We start from the raw sequence: 22355 nt of genomic DNA, 5'->3' as shown, positions 1-22355 counted from the left end.
GTGTCTCAGCCGTGCTTTGTTCCTGGTTTTGCCTTAGAGAAAGGAGTGTCCTGCTTGGTGAGGGGTGGAGGGGGAAAGGGTGGCTTTGTTCTCACTCCGGGAGCAGTTTGTGTTCCAGTGTGGGTGCCCCTGAGAATCTGTGCTCTTGTTTTGGGATGAAGACTGGTCTAGAGCCGTGGGTCAGAAATTACGTGTGTGCTGAAAGAAGGAAAAAGTTTCAGTGTGTCTTTATTTCTTCTCTGCTCTTTCATCCCATGCAGCTTAATCGTTCCTGATGACTGAAACTGGCTCACACCAGACCCAGCGTAAGTCTGCTCATTTATAAGGAGACCAAAGGCAGCGCTGGTGTGCAGCTGCCCTGGGGACCAACGCTTTTTCAAAAATGTCCACAGGGATTGGTTGCATGTGTTACAAGTCAAGGCACAACTTGACCTGTCCATATTTAATTGCCTTTCAGTGGCCACCCCACTCTTCTCTAAAAATTAAGTGGTTTGTGTCCCACAAGAAATTTGTAATAAGCGAGTTTGTGACCTGCCTTTTTAAAAAAACAGGAAAATAAAAATCCCTGTAACACATTGTGTCCTCTTCTCGCAGTTTCCAGGAAATTGCTTGTTAATTTACAGAGCAACTTGTTGGCGCTTGGTATGGATAATGAGATCTCAAACCAGACATGTACAGAAAGAATATCAGGCTGCTCTGCTGGTTTGGTTTGGTTTGGTTTTGTGGGAAGGGGGTCTTGGGGGGCAGCACAACTGCTGGTGCTTTTCTGTGCTGTGTCAACGTACCGGTGTCAGCCTGTGCCTCTGCCTTTCCACATAGCTGCATCTATAAAAGCAGAAGTATTAGAATATTACCGCTCGCGTCCAGAACTTTGCATTTTAGAGCCAAATGCGAAACCATTCATTGAAAGCCCTCATCTCGGGTTTAAATCGAATATGTCATCTATCTGTGGTTGCTGATTCATCCTCACCGCTGGAGAGAAGCATTTTTAATCCTCTGCTATCTTGGCAGGAGATTTTTTTTTTTTTCGGTGATAGGCTTCTGCAGCACTGCAAATTTGCTGTCCTGGTGACGGATATAAAACTGAGTAGCAGTGAAACAGCTTAATTTTTCAGTGTTTTTCTCATTACTGCTGCTCTCTCCGTGAGGTCTCCCGGAGCTGCTAATGCTCATCTGTCTGCTTCCCAGTGTACGAGGGCACACCAGCAATAACGAAGTGCACTCAGAAAAATATGCCTTTAGTTTGGGATTTCATCATGACAAGATGAAAAAACCTTTCTGGTATCATTGTTTCCAAATGTAAGGATTACTGACGTGTTTCAGAAGAGTGGTGATGCTGATTTATAAACAAGGATTTGAAGGTTTTATGGGTGAAGATTGATTTCCTGGATACTTTTCTTTTTCGTCGGCTATTTCTTGTGAATGTGTCCTGGTGATCATCACCAGTTTTATGGAGAAATATCCCATCAGGACCTCTCACTCTCGGCAGGGCCATGTTAATTTCCTGCTGATCTGGATGCTCTGTTCCAGCAAGATTGGAGAACCAGTGCTTGTGGAGTAGAAATGTCCAACTTCCCTGCTTAGATAGCAGATTAAAACAACAAACACCCCCCCTCCAAAACAAAACAAAAGCCCTCAGATGCTACCTGCCAAAACAAAACAAACAGCAAAACAAAAGCCCAAACCCCAGAAAACTAAAGAAGAACCTAGCTTTGCTCCCATCAGCCTTTAAATGACTGGGCAAAGGGAGGGGAGGGATAAACGTGTACAGAAAGTGATGCCCTTCTAGTCAAAGCTCGGCTTGGGAAGCCTCATATTGAGTGCATGATAAAACAGTTTGTATTGACAGATCTTTCTGACCACCTGGGAGTGAGCACCAGTACTTCAGGCAGGAAATGTTCCTACTAACTGGGGAAAAAATCGCACCAGTTGTCTCATCTGCAGTGCAGAGGCTGCCTGCTAGCAAGAAACGTGTGCGACTTCACTGCCGGTGTAATGGTATTTTAAATTCCACTTCCAGAAGAGTACAGAGGATCACAGATGAAGTTGTCTGTACGTTTGTGAGCACTCCTGACATTAAATATGCATATATTTTTATTTATAGGCTGGAACACACTGTATTTTTCCCCCAAGAAAACAAAGCTGTCAACGTTTGTTGAGAGCACCAACTTGGCAGCTTGGAAACTTTGCTTCTTTACACCTGCATATTGAGGTTGATTGTGGGAAAGAAAAGGTTTATCAGTATGGAACCGTGGAATCCAGGGTTGGTTCAGGCTGCAAGCAATTCAATGTCAATGTCAAAATATTTCACCAATTCTGACTAGTAGAGTCCAATGGTGCATTTGATTGATGCATTTCTGTGCTTTTGTTGTGGTTTTGTTTAACAAAACAGGCAACCCATAACTTTGGTCATGTTTTAAGTTTCTAAGTGATTTGCTGTCCGGAGACGATCAATGAATTAGCTCAGTCACTGATTTTTTTAGTCACTGATACTAATTTTTGATTTCACAGCTAGTAGCTGTGGTCTTAATGTTGGAACCCTGCTCTTTGTCATTACTTTTGTTGATAACTGTAATAACAGGTCATTTTTCAAGTGGAACCGAACTCAAACTTTCTGAGGACTTGGTTGGCCATTAGCTGCTTAGCTTACACATCGTACCAGCTCCTCAGCAGCTTCCTTCTTTTTGCATATGCCAGTGAGTCTTGCCGGTCGCACTGGGCCGTGCTTTCTGTACAGAACTGCTTCAACTTCATAGGGGCAGCATGTATTTAGTTCAGGGATTTTGGGGTAAAGTTCACCCAGTTTAGTTAACTGCTGTTTTATTGACAGGAGGTCTTAATGCAGCAGGAAAAAAGTACTTTCTGTGCCTGCTTCCGCACTTGGCTTGGTACTGCTGAAAGATTGAACTTGATCCTTGTGTGGCAGAGAAAAAGAAGTACTGTTGAAGAGCAGGCAAATTTGGAGGAGTAAGATCAGCTCTTCCAGCTGCAAGAAACAACCTTTGCACGAGGCAGGACTCTTAGTGCTACTGTTGCTGTCTTCACCAGTTACATTTTTTTTTTTTATAATATTCATCTGCTTGGACAGCTGCTGTTGGCGGCCACTCTGGCAAATGATCTCTTGCAAAACGGGCAATCCCTGTTTTCTTTGAAACTTTACTACCTCCCTTGTAAGTGCTGATCATTTCATTCATCAAATCTTTCCCCATCTACCTGCACTTAAAACCAGCTGAATTGCTTTGTCAGTTCGACTCTAACCACCGGGGTCAACTCCAATGCTCTTTTTCTTTTGTCACTCCTGCAGCATTTCAGAACCGCTCGCTTTGATTTGCATTTAGCGTGCTGCTTATTTAGAAGACTCCAATTTTTGTGTGCGAAGCACCTATAAATTAGCTTTTGATTAGCTGACACCTCAACTGACGGTGGTTCGTGGCAGATTAAGATAAATGGTTAACAAAGATGCCATCTAGTTCATGATGAACTACCACCTGCCAATTCAAAGCTGTCTGCACTGATTTTGGCGTTGTGAGAGAGATTTTAATGCCTGTTCCTCCGCAATGTAATTGAGTTTTCTGCATAAGAAACTTCTTCCCGTGAGTTTGTTGCTCCTTCACCTCATTCTGTCAGAAAGCAGTTTCTCCTCTTCCCGTCACTTCCAGAAGTGCATTTATGCTGCTTTGTAAATTTTCAAAATACATTTTTAATAAATCTGCTTCGCTGTTCCCCACCTGTTTCTCAGGAAAGATGCTCTTCATCCATTATCTTCTTTTCAGGTAGCTGATGCTCCCTCATCTTTTCATACACTCTTCCTTCAAATTCATCTCCCTTTCGAGTGCACTACTGCTCTTTTTAGGAAACTTCCCTAAATACCTGCATAGTCTTAAAACTCCCCATATTAAGATGCAAAGATCCTACAGAACTCTGATGACAATTAGTTGTGGAATGCAGGTAATTGTACTAATTTTATTTCCGAATTAGGAAGACAAGCAACCTTCAGCTGGTTTCCTGTAAGTACCGTATCGGGAAGGAGAGGGACTGGCTATGTGTTGGGACTGTTGCTGCAGTCCAATGAGTTTCTTCAGAGGCAGAAATGGTCCCCTGGAAGGTAAACGCTGTGGTTCCTGTTGCACACTGTGTTTGCCAGCCACCTTTTCGATACTGATTCAGAGGGATTAAGTAAGCTAAGGTAAGCATTGTGCTTTTGTGGTGTGTGGAGAAGAACGTGTCATAGAAATTGGTGAAGCCAAGTGCTGAAGTCCTGATGGCTGACTTTGGAGAACTTAAGAGCAGGGTGTTGCTCTTTTAAACAGAATTTCGGTTCCTGTCTGTTTGAGTCTGGCAACGTCTTGCTCAAAAACCAAAAGCAAGGAGTTGAAGTCAGTGCAGCCTTACTGGGCCAAGAGATGTGAAACACAAGAAGTGCCCTTTGCTGCTTTAGGTCCTCTGAAGTTTAGCATTGGCTATAGTGTCCAGTTTCCTTAGCTCCAAGAGTTCATTGCAAACCAGGGAAGGTCACGAGCAATTCTTCAAATGGGAGGAACTCGGGAACCTTTTCCATAGATGAAGTAGAAGAGAAGTAGACTTTTCTGCTAGACTTAAAAGAAGTGGTTAAGGTAGATAATACTCAGTGCTGTCTCTGCTCACGTTCTCTTGGTGGCATGGCTGTAAGCTGCCTGCTGCCTCCTGGCTGCTATGGAAGGATTCGGTGCCAGCATTCAGGGAGGTTTTACTCGTCTTGAGTAGACCTCTTGTTGTAGCTTCCTTGACAGTGTGCTTTGTTTTCTTCCAGACAGTACCAGTGCTGGTAACTGGTGGCGGGTGGGAGGAGGAGGTTGCCAGCAGAGCAGTTGCTTGTCAGACAATAGGTTTGTTGCCTCTGTTTGTGTTTACTCCAGTTCCACAGAGCTCCATCCTGCGGCTTTCTCCGCTTTGTCCCTGCGTCCTGGGCGTGGCGACAGGCTCTTCTGCCTAAATGCTGGCTATTGTTTGTGCTTCCAGTCCATACTGGGCTCCGCTGAGATTTCTTGTTCAACCAGCATGCTGTGGCTTAAATTCCCCATCAGAGCAATGCTGTCAGCGGGTCACAAGCTGTTCCTGCTCGCGATGAAAGTCGACGACAAGCTTTCAGTTGTACTTGTTTGGCTTGCATCAATTTTTGCTTTCAGGACTGTTTTTCTAAGGAGAAGCTCTATGTAATATCTGCTCTTTGGGGATTTACGCTAGTCGTAAGCTTGTCTTCCTTCACGATACTTCTCAAGCTCAAGGAGATCTCTTAGAATTAATAGTGACTGTTTCTTCAGGTGAAGGAGACTTCTTGAGTGCTTTAACCTGCTTTTATAAGAGACCCGGGGAGCTGTCTTTTACAAGAAGCATAAGATCTGCTTTCTGGAAGAATTTGCCTTGCTCAAAATTCAGAGATTTTTCTCTGTGAGAAAATTAATTTTTAATGGAAGTGCTTACTCACTCAGGCACAATCGATGCATGGGATTTTGCAAAGCACCACTGAAGCAAAACAGAGGAGTTAATGGCTGTGATGTGGGAACATTTTAATTCAGGAGAGAAGAAAAAATAAGTTGGTTTGTGAATTACACTCACTGTGACATTTGGCAGAAATTACCTGCAGGTACTGATTTGAGCTGAGAAAACAGAGGCATTAGCAGTACCATCTAAAACTTACTTCTTCGGATTTGCATCCTGAATTCTAAAATTGAAATTTGAAAGCACAGAGTCAGCACGTGTTATCTGATAGGAAAGTTAGGTTTATTTGCCCGAGAATCATCTGAAACTTGTGAATCCTTATATGCAATGCATTCGGCTTCATTCGGCCAGCTGCATCCTGGGATGCAAGTGCTCACTGCTGGCTCATGTCAACCTTATTGTCCACCCAAGTCCTTCTTTGCAGAGCTGCTCTCAGTGAGTTCTTCCCCCAGTCTGTCCTCATGTCTGGGATTGCCCTGACCCAGGTGCAGCACCTTGCGCTTGGCCTTGTTGAACCTCGTGCAGTTCACATGGGCCCACTTTTCCAGCCAGTCCAGGTCCCTTTGGATGGCATCTCTTCCTTATGCTGTATCAACTGCACCACTCAGCTGGAGTCATCTGCAAACTTGCTGAGGGTGCCCTCGATCCCATCATCTGTGCCATTGATGAAGATATTGAAAAGCACCAGTCCCAAGACTGAGGTACACCACTCATCACTGGCTCCACCTGGACATGGAGCCATTGGCCACCACTCCCTGGGTGCAGCCATCAAGCCAGTTCCTTATCCACTGGGTGGTCCACCCATCAAATCCATCTCTCTCCAATGTGGAGACCAGAATGTCATGTGGGACCATGTCAAAGGCCTTGCAGAAGTCCAAGTAGATGACATCCCTTGTTGACTGATGCAGTCACTCCATCACAGAAGGTCACCAGATTGGTCAGACACGATTTGCCCTTGGTGAAGCCCTGCTGGCTGTCTTGGATCACCTCCTTGTCCTGCATGTGCCTTGACATTGCTTCCAGGAGGATCTATTCCATGATCTTCCCAGGCAGAGAAGTGAGGCTCACAAGTCTGTAGTTCCTCAGGTCTTTTTTTCTACCCTTTTTCAGAATGGGAGTGGTGTTTCCCTTTTTCCTGTCACCAAGGACTTGTTATTTTTTGCATCCCTTGCCAAGCTCAACTCCATTTGTGCCTTGACTCTCCTGATCCCATCCCTGCACGTCCAGGCAGCTACGATGCCTTTCCTTGTCACTCACATAAGTGAGCAAGTCAGATTTTTTGTTTGATTGATTATTTTTTGACACCTGAGTTTTTTGGTCAGCTGTTTCAGTATAATATAAAGGTTAGTGGGGATGGTTTAGTACTAGCATGTAAACCTTGTATTGGACCATAGTGGTGAGATGCAAATTACCTGTGGTCTGAGAGATCTGTACTTAGAGATATGAGCCCCAGCACACACACACATGTAGCTTTCATAGCTCTTGTAATACCTGACAGTCTCGTATGTGGAGGGACTCTAGTAAGTGTCCTTTCATATGGCTTATAAATTATGAAACTGTTGAGGAGTCACATACATGGCCTGGCCTTTCTCTGAACGCTAAGTTCTGTAGATTGAAGTACTTGGATTTACGTAAAAGAGGGTTAAAAGGGAAAAAGCTTCTGTTTATTTCTCTTCTACATCAAATCCAGGTCCTCAGTGTTGTGCAGTACATCTCTCTGTGACAGTTTATAATGTGTCAGTTAAAACATGTCACTGGTTTGTAATCTTAATATTTTACAGGTCTAATCACAAGAGCTGCTGCCGGGATAAATATTTTGCAACTGCTGCCTTAAAAATAGTAGAATTCCATGAAACTGAGGGAGAACCACATACCTTTGAAAATATTTTGAGACAGTGTTTGCAGCTGGCGTTACATAGTGAAGGGCTGTAACACGGTCCAAGGATTTGGGTTGTATCAAACCGTTGCTGCCAGCAATCTCTTCCTGCAGAAATGTTCACCTCCAACAGCAGAAATACCACAACAGGATGTATTTGTGCACCACTTTACACTCTGGTCACTTAATCTAAACCCATCTTTATCACTACTTCAGGCAAACGTGGATAAGATGCAGAGGAGTACGTCGTATTCTTCCCATCCTCCTCCTGTGCAGAAGGCTTGCTGCTGTTGGCAAAGATGGGTAACAACACTAACAGCTTAGGCTTCTGTAGTGAAACACTCCAAGCTCATCTAAGATCATATTCATGATTGTACACATGCTTGTAGTCTGGTTTTAATGAGATTGGGTGAATATTGCTGTTCTAGAAGTTCTGAAATTTTAACAATTTAAATTTATGCAGTACACAATGTGAAGACTGAACAAAGTGTTGACCACAACCTCTTCTTGTGTTCCTGAGAGGTAGATGATGCTACATCAAATGACTGAAAATGTATTTTTTCCCCAGCTTTACAGTAATTTTTTTTTTTTTTTATTTGACCTTCCACCTCAGTGCTTATCTGGATGCATTTACACACATCCAGGCAGCTACGGGCCCAGAATCACACAACAGTTATACTGGACTAGTATTTTTGAGTAATCTTAAACAGCAGTTGTTTTCATGTCATCAACTTTTCTATCCTTCTTATGTTGGCACATTCATTCAGTAGAAATTCTCATGAATTTAGCTAAATGGTAATTTTATATATAGTTCTAGCTATGTTTATGTAAGTAGAGTAGTCTTTTTGTTCTGAAGAAGTAAATGATGCCTTTCCTAGCATTTCAATTATCTGAGAAATGTGATTTAGACACCATGAGTAGCATTGCTAACAAGTTTTTATTCATAAGTATAATTTCAGTCAAATGGGACTTATTTGTCTCTGTTTGCATGGCTTAACTCACAGTTCTCCTCTCGTCTCCTATTGATCCCAACAATGGGTATAAACTGTTGCAGACTTTGAATTATTTTTATTGATATTGGAGGAGCCAGGAACTCATGTTAAGATGATGATGTTAAATGTTTTTCTCTGAATTTAATCAGTCTTCATTTCTTCTGGATGGCTCGTTGTATTCATTAGTATCTGAGGTGAAAAAACAAGTTAAAACAAGTGAACTGACTCTCAAGACAGCTTTACCTCTAAGAAACACCGTTTACTTCAGTTACACAAGGTTGAAGACAACGTGCATCAAAAGTAAGCTTGTGTGTGGATGCTGTATGTATCCTGGGAGCACCTGCTGCATCTGAGAAATACGCTGGTAGAACCGGTGAGGTAAAGTTAATCACAGAACTGTAGAGGTTGGAAGGGACCTCGAAAGATCATTGGGTCTATCCCCCTGCCAAAGCAGGTTCCTTAGAGCAGGCTGCCCAGGTACGCGTCCAGATGGGCCTTGAATATCTCCAGAGAAGGAGACTCCACAACCTCCCTGGGCAGCCTGTCCCAGTGCTCTGTCACCTTCACCGTGAAGAAGTTCTTTCGCATGTTGGTGCGGAACTTCCTGGGCTCCATCTTGTGGCCATTGCCCCTTGTCCTGTCCCTGCAAACCACTGAAAAGAGGTTGGCCAAATCCCTCTGTCTCCCACACCTCAGATATTTATACACATCGATGAGATCCCCTCTCAGTCTTTTCTTCTCCAGGCTGAACAGCCCCAGGTCTCTCAGCCTTTCCTCATAGGGAAGATGCCCCAGGCCCCATATCGTCTTTGTGGCCCTCCGCTGGACTCTTTCCAGAAGATCCCTGTCTTCTTTGTAGGGGGGATCCCAGAACTGGACACAAGTTTAACCTCTTTTAATGGCAACAGTTGGATGCTAGGAGTTTGTTGTCCAAGGCAGAAGGACCTCTTTCCATTGTAGGAAAGGATACATTAATTTGTGTGATGTGGGCACTTCCCAGACTGCCAGGGACCGGAATGTCAGCAACGATCCATGCAATCTATCTAAAAAAAGGTTGAGGAGACTTGGCCCCATTAATCTAACACATATTGGTAGATCTGCTGAGGAAGATAAGGAAGCCTTTGGAAATGCAGACGTGAGAGCTGCTGCTTAGAACAACCGCATCGATCGTTTCTTTCCTTGCTTACACCTTACTTGCTTGTAGCTCTGATGGTCAGATGTGGTTCGACGTGTTGCTGGAAAAGTTTTGTTTCATAGATACGAGTGTGACAGTAATAAGTTCAGTGAGATGCAACTATTGTGGCGGGCCTAAATAAGAAAAGCTGAATAAATTCACAACATTTATGACCTGTCTGAAATTGTTTAGCACAGAATTGTGGTGAGATTCATGCTTAATGTGAAAACTCCCCATGTATATAGAGTGAAATACCAACATACTGACTTACCGTTGTTCTGTATTTACCTAACTGTAAATGTGAGGCTTTTGTGATGAATTATGGTCATACCAACTGCCTTAACACCACAATATAAGGTATTTCCTGTCCTGCTGAGTGCATTCCATCAGAATAACTTGGCGTTTGTTTTTTCTTAAAAACTGGAACCTAGCATACTCATCCCTCTTTGCAAACAGAGAGCCAGCTCTCCCCTTTTCCTGGAGGAGAGCTAGGGCTGTGTGTAAGCTGGAGAGGCTTCGGCTCAGAGAAGAGTCACACCAGGACAGTCTGAACCACGAGTGCACACACTCTCCTCCAAATGAGATTTTGGCTGGGGTTTGCTTTTGCCTTACACCAGCCCTCCACATAAGGCAAAGGGGTTTTTGGACTGGAAGCCAGTTAATTCCCCGTCCTACAAGCTAGTGAAAAGTGCCACTGGTGCCTGTAACGTGGTAAGATCCATGTGCAGTGCGGCTGGGGTGGCTCCCTTCTGTGATCGCTCTGCCCCTTGCGGCTGAGTGGTTCAGAGAAGATGCCATTCTAGGACTATGACCTTTAGCTCCCCCCCATTGTTCTCAAAGGGTAAATATGAAAATATAATGTGAACTGAAAGCTGTGCCTTAGCGGAGGAGTTGCTGTTTATCAAGTAACGTGGTTTTAACCACTGAAAGATTCAATAGTGCAGGTTTTCCTTCTAATCTTGTTTTTTCCCCCTCCTCAAGCTTTTTTTTTCTTTTTCTTTTTTTTACATGAAGTTGAGTCCTCACAAATAGTTTCAGCACAGATTATTATTGCTATTGCAAAAGGAAATAAAAAAGGGCAAAATTTGGAATTGATTTTTCAATTCAAATTTTGGTTCTTCAATGGTTGCTTGATGTCAAGCACATACAAAATTTTTATTGTTTTCTGCCATAAATGCGCTACAAAACATAAGAGCCTAAGCTTAAGATTTCATAAGACTCCCAGTCGCCATGTACATTTAAACTGTAAAGTTAATGGTATGGTATTACTATTATTTAACTGTTTCTTGTAGAGTGATGCCTCAGAGGAGCTGTTCAGTGTCTCCTTCATCCGGAATTATAGCATGCGTGAGTCTTTGCAAACTACAGATTATTTTGTTCTGCGGTAGAAGAGCCCCATGCAAACCCTGCTTCCATCCCAGATGTTAACAAACATTTAGCAATAATCATCCTCGTCACGGAGAAGTCTGAGCGTGGTGCCTGCAGCAGCTGTGATGGTTTTGCACAGGAAGGACTGTTGGAGCCCGAGATGGGCATTCAGTGGTTATGCCAGCACAGTCCCACTTAATCAGTGCTGTGCCCTCCGTAATAAATCCTGCCAGGCTTTACATGAATCTACCCTCCTCCTCCTCCCTCAGGCACATTTGTACCATAGCATCCTGCATTTGATTGTCCTGCCAACTGCTCAATGTTCCTAGAGCCCAGAAAACAACGGCTTTATAGGTCGCATTTGGTCTTCAGGCCATCTGGCTCTCCGGGCGTGGCTTAGGAGAACAACACTATTGAGTGTAATGTACTTTTATTATTTTTTTTCCCCACGTGAGTTCTGGATGTCAATTGTACTTTGTCATCTGGTATAATAAAAGGTACTGATTTTTCCCCTCCTAGTGGCTCCTGATGTCTTACTAAAGTTTTGTTGCAACCTGTTGTATAGCAAAAAGACGCTTTTTTTTTTTTTTTTAATTAAAAGTAAGCTTGTAAGCACTAAAAGCATAATATTTTCACCAGCTCATACCAAGGTTTAGCAAACAGAACAGCACATTTGAAGTAAGACCTTGTCTAGCAAGTTTTGAGGCAGATGGAATCTGATGGCCAGATTGTTAATGGGTTATAAAATGTATTTATAATGAAAATGTTGATAAACTATTAAGTAGTTGCTACCAAATGAATCTTTGGAACTGGTTTACAAGAGAAATGGCACGTAACAGAAAGAAACCCATTCAGACTTCTCGATTAATAGCTTTTGGTAGTTGATTAATGGTAGGTGGGAGAGAAGTTGAAGCCTTCTGGAGTCCCTGAGACCTTCCTGTAGAGGCTTCTGCTGGAGGGTGGCATAAGAGTGAGAGTGGCATGATTCCTGCTCCTGCCTTTGCTACTTCTGAACAGTTACGTTTATGCAAAAGAGGAAGGCTCTGCGGCACCGTCTTCTGAGGAACTGGGCTTTGAATGTTAGCTTAAAACTTCAGCGTAGAATGCTTGAAGGTAGTTTGTCTGCTTTCAGTTCTGGCTTTTTTTGGGGTAAGCCAGTGCAACGTGTGTGTTTATCGTTCACTTGAAGCTGAGCGGCTAACAAATGGAAAGACGTTCAGAGTAGAGGAGCTCTTCACCCTTCAGCTGCTGTGCCTGACTGCATGCGCTAGGCTTAAGGTCGGCAACTGAGTGTGAAGCCATGCTGCTGCAGAAGGTGGTGTTGCCATATGGATGCTGTTACTTGGGTGGAATAATGCCAGAGACATTAATAACGTTTCCATTGTGCCTACACACTTCAGATGTCACCAGAAGCTGATTTAATAATGTCGGGTTTGGTGCGTGGTAGCAAATCCCTCTTTCTGTTCTTGATTCATTTCTTGCTTGGAAAGACACTGTACTGTAATTGAAAGTAGCATAAACTCAGACATCCCTCTCTTCAAATTTTGGTGATATTACTTAAAAAATGCTTATTCTGACTAGGTCAGTTTTGAGAGATTAGATTTTCCTTGTTATTTAAAATGTGGCAAGGAAACAAGCCAAGTAAAACTTTTGTCTTCATCAACAAAATCAACAAATCTTTTATTTTAAGCGCAAACCACTAAGCATTAAATTAAATACAAACATACATACATGTATATATTTGTCCCTGACATCGCAGTGATGAATTGGTCTGTGCAGGTCTCCAGCAGAGCTGGTAATAACTAGTTTTGATTCCATTTCATGATTTTTTCCATTCCAATCAGGATCGATGGTAATGTAATGTTAGGAAATAGCTGATTGTGTAGGCATAGGAATGAGCATTTATTCCCTTTTCAAATCAAAATGACTTTAATAGCTTTTGATATTAGATTTCATATTTGGATTTGGTGAATGAATCCTAACTTGAAAAATGCCTTTTTCCAACAGAAAGGGGTCTTGTAGCTGGAGTTTGCAAGTTGGGGCAGGTTGGACTTGAAGGCATAATGGGGTATGATATGTTCAAGAAAAATACACCAAAAAGAGAAGCCAGATCTCTCTGCCCCATTTATTATTTTTAATTCTGCTTTTGGCTTAAAAGGGATTGGGTTTTGGCTGTTAACATAACAAGCTGTTTACCTTGGCAGAGCTGGGCCTAAGACCAGCCTTTGTTGGTTCACAAATAAAATTAGTTTGAGCTCTCTGTCCACAGAGTCTTTGCTTCATAAATCATCGTGCAAAGCAGGATGCTTTGTTAGTCCAATTCCTGAGGAGCAACCTAGTGCAGCCCTTCAGGAATGAGGTATGATATACTGGCAGATGTGTAGCGAAACTCAGATCAGCTTTTCTCTTATCCTGCCTGGATCAGCATTGCCTCCAGTATCACTCCAGCTTCCACAAAGACCAAATTTCACCTCAAAAGAAACAAAAAAGATTAAATTTGACTGGCAGAAGGAATTTTTCAAAAACGCAGTTTGAGAAGCTGGCATGAAGCATGCTTTAGAAAATGAGCTTGATTTAAAAACTGCAACTTTATGTCCCTATAAATTATGAAGCACTTTTAGGCTGTTACATGCTCTGCAAGCTTCAGTAGTGTGATAAATGAGGACTTTGAGTGATCTCCTGAGTACCTTCCCATCAGTTTGTCACAATATGCACATTTGTTAGGTGTGCTTTCCTTCTCATCTTTCCAAACTATGCTCTTATGCTCTTGGTTTCCTTTGTAGAGTCTATAAACATCATCATTGTGTGGTCCATTTTGGTGACTCATGTGTCTCTGTCAGCTTACACACACACTTATGGTACAGTAATCAAATCCTCTGAGAGGAGACAGCTTTTACAAATATTTATATGCATTTCTTAAGAAGTGGAAAAACTCATAGACATACAAGAGCCTGCATAGTAAGGGGTGATTTTTTTGTTTGTTTGTTTAATTAAACTTCCAGTAAAACAGAAGTGGCCGAACAGCTGCCTGTATGTGAGTTAGTGCAAGGCAGGCAAGAAGATAACTCCAGTGCTTCCAGCCTACCCAAACAGCTGTAGGGTCAAGCCAAGAGCCCTGTTCTACTTTTTGTTCTCTTTTCATAAAGGACAGAACATAATTCATAAGAAAATGAAACCGTCGAGAACTGTGTAACTTGTACAGTCTTCTCTAGAAGACGCAGTGCTCAGACCAGTGAAAGCTCAGACCAGGGGAGCACCCAACCTGGCTAGGCCTGAGCCACCAGGAGAAAGCTGCAAGTGATAACAGTAGGGAGATTCCCTGCTGTGGGGAGTGGAGGCTCCCATCTGCTGACCTGAACTGTCATCCATGGAGGTTTGCTGCTTGCCAGTGGCTGGGGTCCAAAATGTTGTGGAAAGACCGCCAAGGCCTGTCTGGCCCTCAGGCTTCTACGCTCTGCTGCTCTTCCACATAGACTCCAATGATGCTGCCAGTCGTGGTCTGCACTGTCGGTTGTGTCTGTGTTGCTCTGGCTGATGGTGAAGGGCATGGGGGCCTGGGTGGTTTTGTCCTTGATCCTGTTGGTGAGGGGGAAGGATATGGCAAGAAGTGGATGGATCCTGCAGGTAGCAATTGGTTGCGTAGCTGGTGTCAGCAACAGTTTTGGTTTTATGACCATGGGACCTTCTTTGAGGACTGAGGGTGGCTTGAAATAGATGGGATCCACCTAAGTAGGTCAAAACCATCTTTGCTAACAGGCTGGCCAACCAGATGAGGAGAGCTTTAAAATATTAGTGGTGTGGAAGGGGCACGATGACCAACAATCCTGTGAGGAAGTGAAGGACTGTGTTGGCAAGCAAATGTGTGGAGTGATGCAAGCAGCAGGGACCTTGTAACCCACAAAACAGGAGTGAAGGGGGCCCACTCCAAGCACAAAGGGCAGGGAAAGCTCTCATAGTCTGTCTGGGAAGTCAGCATGGCTGGGTGCCTCTCTGAAATGTCTGTCTAGATGCACTAATGCATCTAGCATGGGGCACTCATAAGAGGAATTACATACTTGCATGAAGTTGCAGAGCTGTGATTTCACTGAGGTCATGGAGATATGGTGGGATAGTTCACACAACTGGAGTGCTGCGGTATGTAGGTACAGGCTCTTTGAGAAGGGCAGGCTTGGAAGGTGGGGAAGGAGAGTTGCCCTTTATGCAACAGAGCAGCTGAAATGCGTGGAGATCTACTGTGAGACGGATGATGGACTGAGAGCTTGTTGGTTACAGTTAGAGGACAGACCAACGCGAGTGATGCTGTCGTGGTGTCTCTACAGACAGGAAAGAGTGGTAGGTGAGACCTTCTTCAAGCAGCTGGAAGAAGCCTCATGTTAGCAGGCCCTGGCCCTCGTGGGGGATTTCAACCATGCTGGTATCTATGGGAGTGATTCTCCTGAGCAAAGGGCAATGTGAAGTCCCACACCTGAGTGAAATGTCCTCATGCAGCAGTATGGGCTGGGGCTACCTGGCCAGAAAGCAGCCTTGGTGAGTAGGACCCGGTGGGCACCAAGGATAACCCAAATCAGTAATGTGTCCTTGTGGCAAAGTAAGCTGAGAGCTTCCAGAGCTGCACCAGGCAGATCGTTGCCAGCAGGATGAGGGAGGTGACCCTTCTCTGGTACTTCTTTCTGGTGAGAAAACCCAGTGTACTGTGTCTGGTTCTGGGTTCTCCCGTACAAGAGAGACGTGGACATCCTGGAGCAGAGGGCTATGAGGATGAGTGGTGGACTGGAGCGTCTGGCATACGAGAGTCCGAGGGAGGTGGGACTGTTTAGCCTGGAGAGGAGAAGGCTGAGGGGGATCTTCTGAATGTGTCTGAATACCTGGTGTGGTAGAGTAAAGAAGAGGAACCCAACTCCTCTTAGTGGTATACAGTGAAAGGATGAGAGGCAATGGGTATAAATTGAAATACAGCAACATCCATTTAACCATACAAAACCATTTTTTTTACCTTTAAAGGTGACTGAACACTTCAATTTCCATCCTTGGAATTACTCAGAGCCTGACTGCACAAGGCCCTGAGCAATCTGTGCTCAAGTTGTCTCTGCTTTGAGTCAGGAGATTTGAGCTAGATGATCTGCAGAGGTGTCTTCCAACCTCAATCTGAGCGTAAATGTGTTGTACTCTACCTGTGTTCTGGTGATGAATGGAGTAGCACCAGGAGCTGTGCCAGGACCTGCTCTGTTTAATACCTTTATCAGTGACCAGAGCAGGCAGTACACTGCACTCTCCACAAGACTGCAAGTGATACAACTGGCGCACAAAATAGCGGAGGGATCTGAGGTTTAAGAAACTCCAGTTGTAAAGCCTGACAAAGAGTTAGGAGGTCCTAATAACAACCTTACAACACCTACGGGGAGGTTATTAAGGAGATGGAGCCAGGACCTTCGCAGCCGTGCATGGCAGGTGGGCTTGTGTCTTTGGAGATTTTCAGGATCCACGTGGACTAATTCCTGGGCAGTCAGGTCTGGCCTCAGAGCTAGCTCTGCTTTGACCAAGAAGTTGAACTAGGGACCCTCAGAGGCAGCTTCCAGCCTGACTATCTTAAGTTTCAGTGGTAAATTTTTCAAGTCCTATTTGCATGCCATCTTGTGTTGTGCCGCTCTCTTCTCTTTTGCTTTTCATTGTGTAGTTTACAGACCTTTTGTGAACATCACAAGATGCTTGTCTGTGGTTTTAGTATGTTTCTGGGCTTCATAGAAGAAGCAATAGGTAAATATCAGCTGTAGCCTCGTGCCTGGGGTGTAGCTGCGAGTCAGAACACTCTTTTAGCTATGACTTGCAGGCTCTGGGGGAGGAAGGAGGATGTTCAGCATTGTCTCTGTGACATTTTGGGGGTGGAAAGGAATAACTCTGCTTTCTTGTCAGCTTAATTCGATGTACTCCTTGGGGCTTCTGTTATTTAGGCAGAACCTTTTTACTGTCTGTGGTGCAATAGTTAGCTTTGCCTTGTGAGCTGCGTTGCCTCTTTGATGGCCAGGTCTTGCCGGGTTTGCACAGCACAGTCATTCCTGTAGAAAGCAGATGCACATTGCTCTCATTTTTCTGTTTCAATGGTTGGAGTGTGAAATGTTTGGTGGAACATCCTGGCACATGGTTTTCCACTGAAGGAAACAGGAGGAAGGCATTATGAATATGGCTGTCCTTTACCTCACTAGTCAGGCTCCTCCTACTGAATATTTGATGAACCACTAAATATAACCATTGCTACCATCCTTGAATACTCCTGGTACATTATTTTTGATTCTTCAAATGATTTTTTTCTGTCTTTATGACTTCCCTAATTTTTTACAGTGACTCTGTGGTATATAATGTATTGTGTGTATGGTTTCAAGACTCCTTCCAGGAAAAGACAAGGACACACCATGTAATTGTAGTGAGCTTGTAATGCACCTCTGTTTGTTAGCAGACACTCAGAGCAGCGGGAGTATTTCATCTTCACATCCTCTGATGCATAATCACAAGTGAAAGTAAATTTTTATCCTATTGGTGAAACCCTGTGAGAACATATTCATGCAGCACAACTTTGCATTTCTGTATAAATAACAGCAAAACTCAGGAAAAAAAAAGTCTTGATAAATGCTCTTTAGGTCAGTAGTGATGTATCTAGCACAGTAGGTGCAGTGGCTTGGAATGCTTCTGGAATCTATTCAGAAAGAAAACGTTTTAGAAGTCCCACGAACAAAGGCTAAAACGTTTTCCGAGAAATAAAACTAAACTTGGTAATGCTGCTAGAGCAGATACTGCTGAAGCTGCACAAATTGATTTCTTTTAAACAGTAAAGAAAAAGTGTGTGCTGTTCGTGTCCTTTGCTGTGATGGGCATTCCCATGCTTTCTTTTTTTTGGCCTCCCCACGTAGCAGTTATCCACAGAAATGTTAGTGTTACGTGTTGCCTAGTTAATGTGCTCTCTTGCTTAAAGGGGATGCGTTACTTGTGCTGTGAATCTATACTTGGATTTGTTTTCTTATTCCTTCTAAAGGCTTGGAAGCTTAAACGGACAGTCAGTAATTATGCAATATGTGTGTTTCTCTTTTAGTGGAGGCGATCGTGGAATTCGACTACAAAGCTCAACATGATGATGAGCTGACGATCACTGTAGGTGACATAATCACCAATATCAAGAAGGATGATGGAGGCTGGTGGGAAGGACAGCTCAAAGGCAGAAGAGGTTTGTTCCCTGACAACTTTGTAAGAGTGAGTACAAAGTGGAACTGTTCTCGTGTTGTGTGTATACGTTTTGTGTACTATGCTGTTCAGACTAACTATTGGACTTGATATCATAACATTTCTTAAATCCCAAACCATATTGTATTGCAATACAGTGTTCCACTGAGGCTGTGTTAGAAAGAAAAGATTGATTTCTTGTAAAGACAGCATAGTATCGATATCCTGAAAATAAAAGTAGCTACCCCTGCATGTCTGCACTGTTCAGTGGTTGCGTTTGTCTGTGTTGTCTGTGAGCAAAGTGATTATTCTAGAACAACCCACATGTCAAAAGGAATTGAACAGTGAGTCTACAGTCTCTTCCATGGCATTTGCAGTATTTTCTCTTTGTAGCTGTTGCTGCTTCTTCTCTAGAGTGCTTTCTTAGGTCTTATAGAAGCTTTATGTGAATATTTATTCATGGTTAAACTAGTTGGGAATAATTAAAGTGGATTTGTTGCTAAATGGTTGTCTAAAAAAAAACTAAAAAATATACCATTACTTTGTATTTCATGTAATGTGCCAAATAACTTGCAATAATACTGATTTTAGAAAAGCCATTCGAAGTTTTAGAAAAAAAGAATATTTTACTGGGCATCTCTGTGTGTTTGTGCATGTCTGTACATGTGAGACTACCTATTAGCACATAGGAGACTACCTGGTAGTACCTCTGGGGCTCCTTGATCTGTCATTGCAGACCTAGGCTGTTAGTTTCTGCAAACCTCTGTCAACTTAGCTCTCCAGGTACGGAGCAGAGAGGAAGAACTACAATAAACTACATAAATGTGTTTTATGTTAATCTGTTACTGTAGTTTCAGAGGATCTTTGGGCCTTTCCCCTTTCCAAGGGTATAAATATCATTTTTCTTCTTCTGTGTTTGCCTGTTGTGTGTTTGTACACATACACGTAATGAAGTTATTTTATTTTTCTTCAGTAACATTCCCTACATCAAGGTACTTCGTGGAGGTGGTTTGTTGGCAAACTTGTAGACCCTGTAGCAGGGAGGCATGAGAGCCTCAGGAGTTGCAATGGGGACAAACATACTCTCATCCTAACCCCCGTTCTTGTCCTGCCAAGAATAAGGAATGGCTCTGTGTCTGTCAGCCAGCAGTGAAAATGAGGAAGTCAGAGGCTCACAGAGATGAAAGGGAGTGGAAGGGCAAAACAGATACTCCAGTTCTTGCTAATCTCTGAAAATTCACACTTTGGGACTCACTGTATATCGATAATATTTTTCTGTTTGAACTTTGGTAGACTGGGAGGTTCTCTGGGATAAAACCAGGTTTTCTCTAAGTTTTTTTTTCCTGGCTGATATTTGAAATTTGCTGCTGATTTTAGGAGGCATTGGATTTAGTGTCCTAAGTAAATGTGGCCTAAGAATTTCTGTTATGAAAATATCATACTCTGTATGATGGTTTGCAAGTTCTCCGCCTTGATACCTAATTTTTAAGGCCAGTTCTTTCCAAAATTACTTCAAGCTGTGGTGTCCAATCAAATGATTAAAAAATAAATCGATTTTTCTCAGTAGGAAATTCTAAAGCAACAATAAATGTCTTGCATTCTGTGTTCACATACAATATCACTATTTGTTTTCCCAAAGTTGTTTTTTCTTTCTTAAATTAGCATCTACAGCTCTTTTCTAAGGAAGTAAAAACCACATTAAATTCTTCCTCATTATGAGATCTTGCTTGAATGCAAAGTTAAATATATTTTTTATAGTTGATCATTCCCTCTCTAAGTTAGGAAACGTGCAGTAGAAGATACAGACTTCCTAAAAGTGTAGTTAGTTTGTGACTGTCTTGAGTGGAAAAACGTAATTGTTCTTCAGTTTTTCTCATGGAAATAGCCTTATTACGTGGGGAACTATATTTAACCATAACAGCGCTCCCATTAGAAAGTTTGTTGAGTGTAATCATTCCTTTCATTAAGATTGTGAGTAATTGCAAACTTTCTCTTTTAGTTATGAACAGTTTTTAACGTGTGCCTGCAGAGTTGGGCTCCCCAGCAGTCAGCTCATGCCCCATTGCAGGGAACCTAGCTGTTCTCTTGGGTCAGGAGGGTAACAGAGAGGCAGACAAAAAGGGACACTACAGACGAGTGGTGGAGTTGAATGCAACTCCAGCAACTCCAAATTCCCGTTACTTATCAGAATTGGTTGCAAGAGTAGTTACTTGAGAAAGTTATTTAGAGGTAAATATCGCTACGGAAATTCTCGAGGTGCTTTGCATTCTTCTTTCAAGTGGAGGGAGTCATTTCTTATGTAATACAGCTTTTCCTTCCTCTGATTTGATTTTTCTTTTAGAACAAATTCATTGTGACATTCCTCAGGAACTGTTGAGTTTTACAAAAAGTGAATGTTTGGGCTGGATTGAAACCACTGAGTAAAATAGTCAACAGGCCTGAGTGGTCCTGGTTAGCACGTGTTCATTGATTCAAGAAATGCAGTTTGGAAGAAAAGATGTACAAATCAGAAATAACGTTAAAATAAATGAACATGAACTGTTATTTAAAAACAAAACAAAACACAACACTGTTTTTCAAGTGCTACACAACAAGGTGGAAAAGACTTTTGGAGTTGCCTGGAGCAAAAATGGTTTTAAATTCCACAGGAAAAAATGCGAATTAGGAGACCAGTGAAGAGGAGATGTCTGAAGACAGATGTGAGAAAGAGGAAAAGGGGAGGTAGCAATGATGTGTATGCAGTACATATGCAGTAATCTTTCTCAGGGGATTTTCACTGTGAAGTTCTGTCAGAGGTGCTTCCTGTTCTTGAATCTGCAAAACAACTGCTCTGAATTTTAAATATTTTTATACACACACACACTCACACATCTACAGCTTTATACTCTTCTTACACTCCGCAATTCAATATGCAAGGTGTAACAGAAAAGGTATTTGGGATTTCTTTTCTCTCTCACTTTTCTCTGCCGATTAGTCTGCAGCTAATCTTTCTCTGTCTTTAAGATTGAATTTCCCACTGTCGGCCTTTGTAGATACCTGTTTTTGTTAGAAATACTGATGCTGAATTTATCATAAGAAGTGTATGGAATATGTATCTGGTCGTCATCTTTTTCTGTTTCCATTTTTGAGTAGAGAAAGATAAGTATGAATGAGTGGAGAGTTCTGTACTGGTGCTGGTTATCTGCTTTACTTTTAATTACACAGTCTAAAAGAGGAGGAGGAAGCAGGTGTGATTGCAGTGTTTCATTTATATGGTGTAAAGTTAGCTTGCTGTATCTTTCTGGCTTGAAAACTTCAACATGAAACCCAAAATCTGTACTTTTGTAACCAGAAAATTACGTAAACATGAATGACGTTTATTAGATCTTTTGTTTTTTTCCTCTTGTATTTCTTTAAGAAATGCCATTAGGAGACAGATGGGGGTCTGTTGTGATTGTTGTCGTTGGTTTTCCTGGTCTTGTTTTAACAAATTCCGCCTGTAAGCTTGCACTGCAGTGTAAAACTGCGTTTGTAGGTACAACAGCAGCTGAGGCAGATTTTGCTGATAGCAGGCGAAGATGTAGAAAGCAGGAAGCTGTGGTGCAGAGCCATCCCTGCCTGTTTTAATTTACAAAGCCCATTGTGTCGGATTAGGCAGTGCTACAGTGGTAAACTGAACAGCTGCATATGACGACCTTCAATCTTGCCCGTACTCCGGGGGACCTGCAAACAGGGCTGGCACAACTGGGGTGGTGGTGAAATTCGTTTTCAAATTAGCCAGAAGTGGGGTTGTTGTTTTTGAACTTGCAGTGCCTGGTCGGTTTTTTAGGATCAGTGCACTGTGCTGTTTGTGCAGGGGCTCTGTGCGCCTCTGCGGCTGCTCCAGGTCAGAGCAGCAGCCTGGCTCTGTTGGTTGTACAAGCACAGTATCGTTTTGCACATCAGCTGGAGAATGTCAGGGGCGTTGTTTGTGCTGAATCATAGATACCCAGCGGAGATCCTTATCTGTTGCTTGCTAGCTATTTAATTTTCTTCTCTTCATCTTTTGTTTTTCTTTTTTTCTTTTTAACCTTTTCAACCAGCCAGAGGTTCCAGGGGATCATGAGTGAAGCACAGGGAGACTCCTTGCAGAAATCCATCTTTTATTTTACCTCCTCTGCCTCCATGCACCCTATTTGTGGAGAAGGTACTGCCAATCCCTGTTAGGCCTTTCCTACAACCTCTCTAAGAGCTTCCTTAAAACTTGTCCTGTGTGCATGCAGGAGCCTGCACATCTGTA

General features: G+C 42.8%; 1 protein-coding gene across 3 annotated transcripts in view; it reads left to right on the top strand.

The window, feature by feature from the left end:
- Positions 1-22355, top strand: part of SH3KBP1 (SH3 domain containing kinase binding protein 1) — a 230026-nt gene that overhangs the window by 5547 nt on the left and 202124 nt on the right. Inside the window, exon 2 of one of the 3 annotated variants that reach the window (XM_082766890.1) lies at positions 17970-18101. In XM_082766890.1, coding sequence (XP_082623016.1) covers positions 18060-18101 — 42 coding nt within the window. In that variant the 5' untranslated portion in view covers positions 17970-18059. Of the gene's footprint in view, positions 1-17969; positions 18128-20899; positions 21028-22355 lie in introns of those variants that run through there. The other 2 variants (XM_082766889.1, XM_082766891.1) reach the window with 2 other exon arrangements.

Source organism: Aythya marila (genome assembly GCF_965140915.1).
Source record: "Aythya marila genome assembly, chromosome: 1".
NCBI lineage: Eukaryota > Metazoa > Chordata > Aves > Anseriformes > Anatidae > Aythya > Aythya marila.
This window is presented reverse-complemented; position numbering and strand designations above follow the sequence as displayed.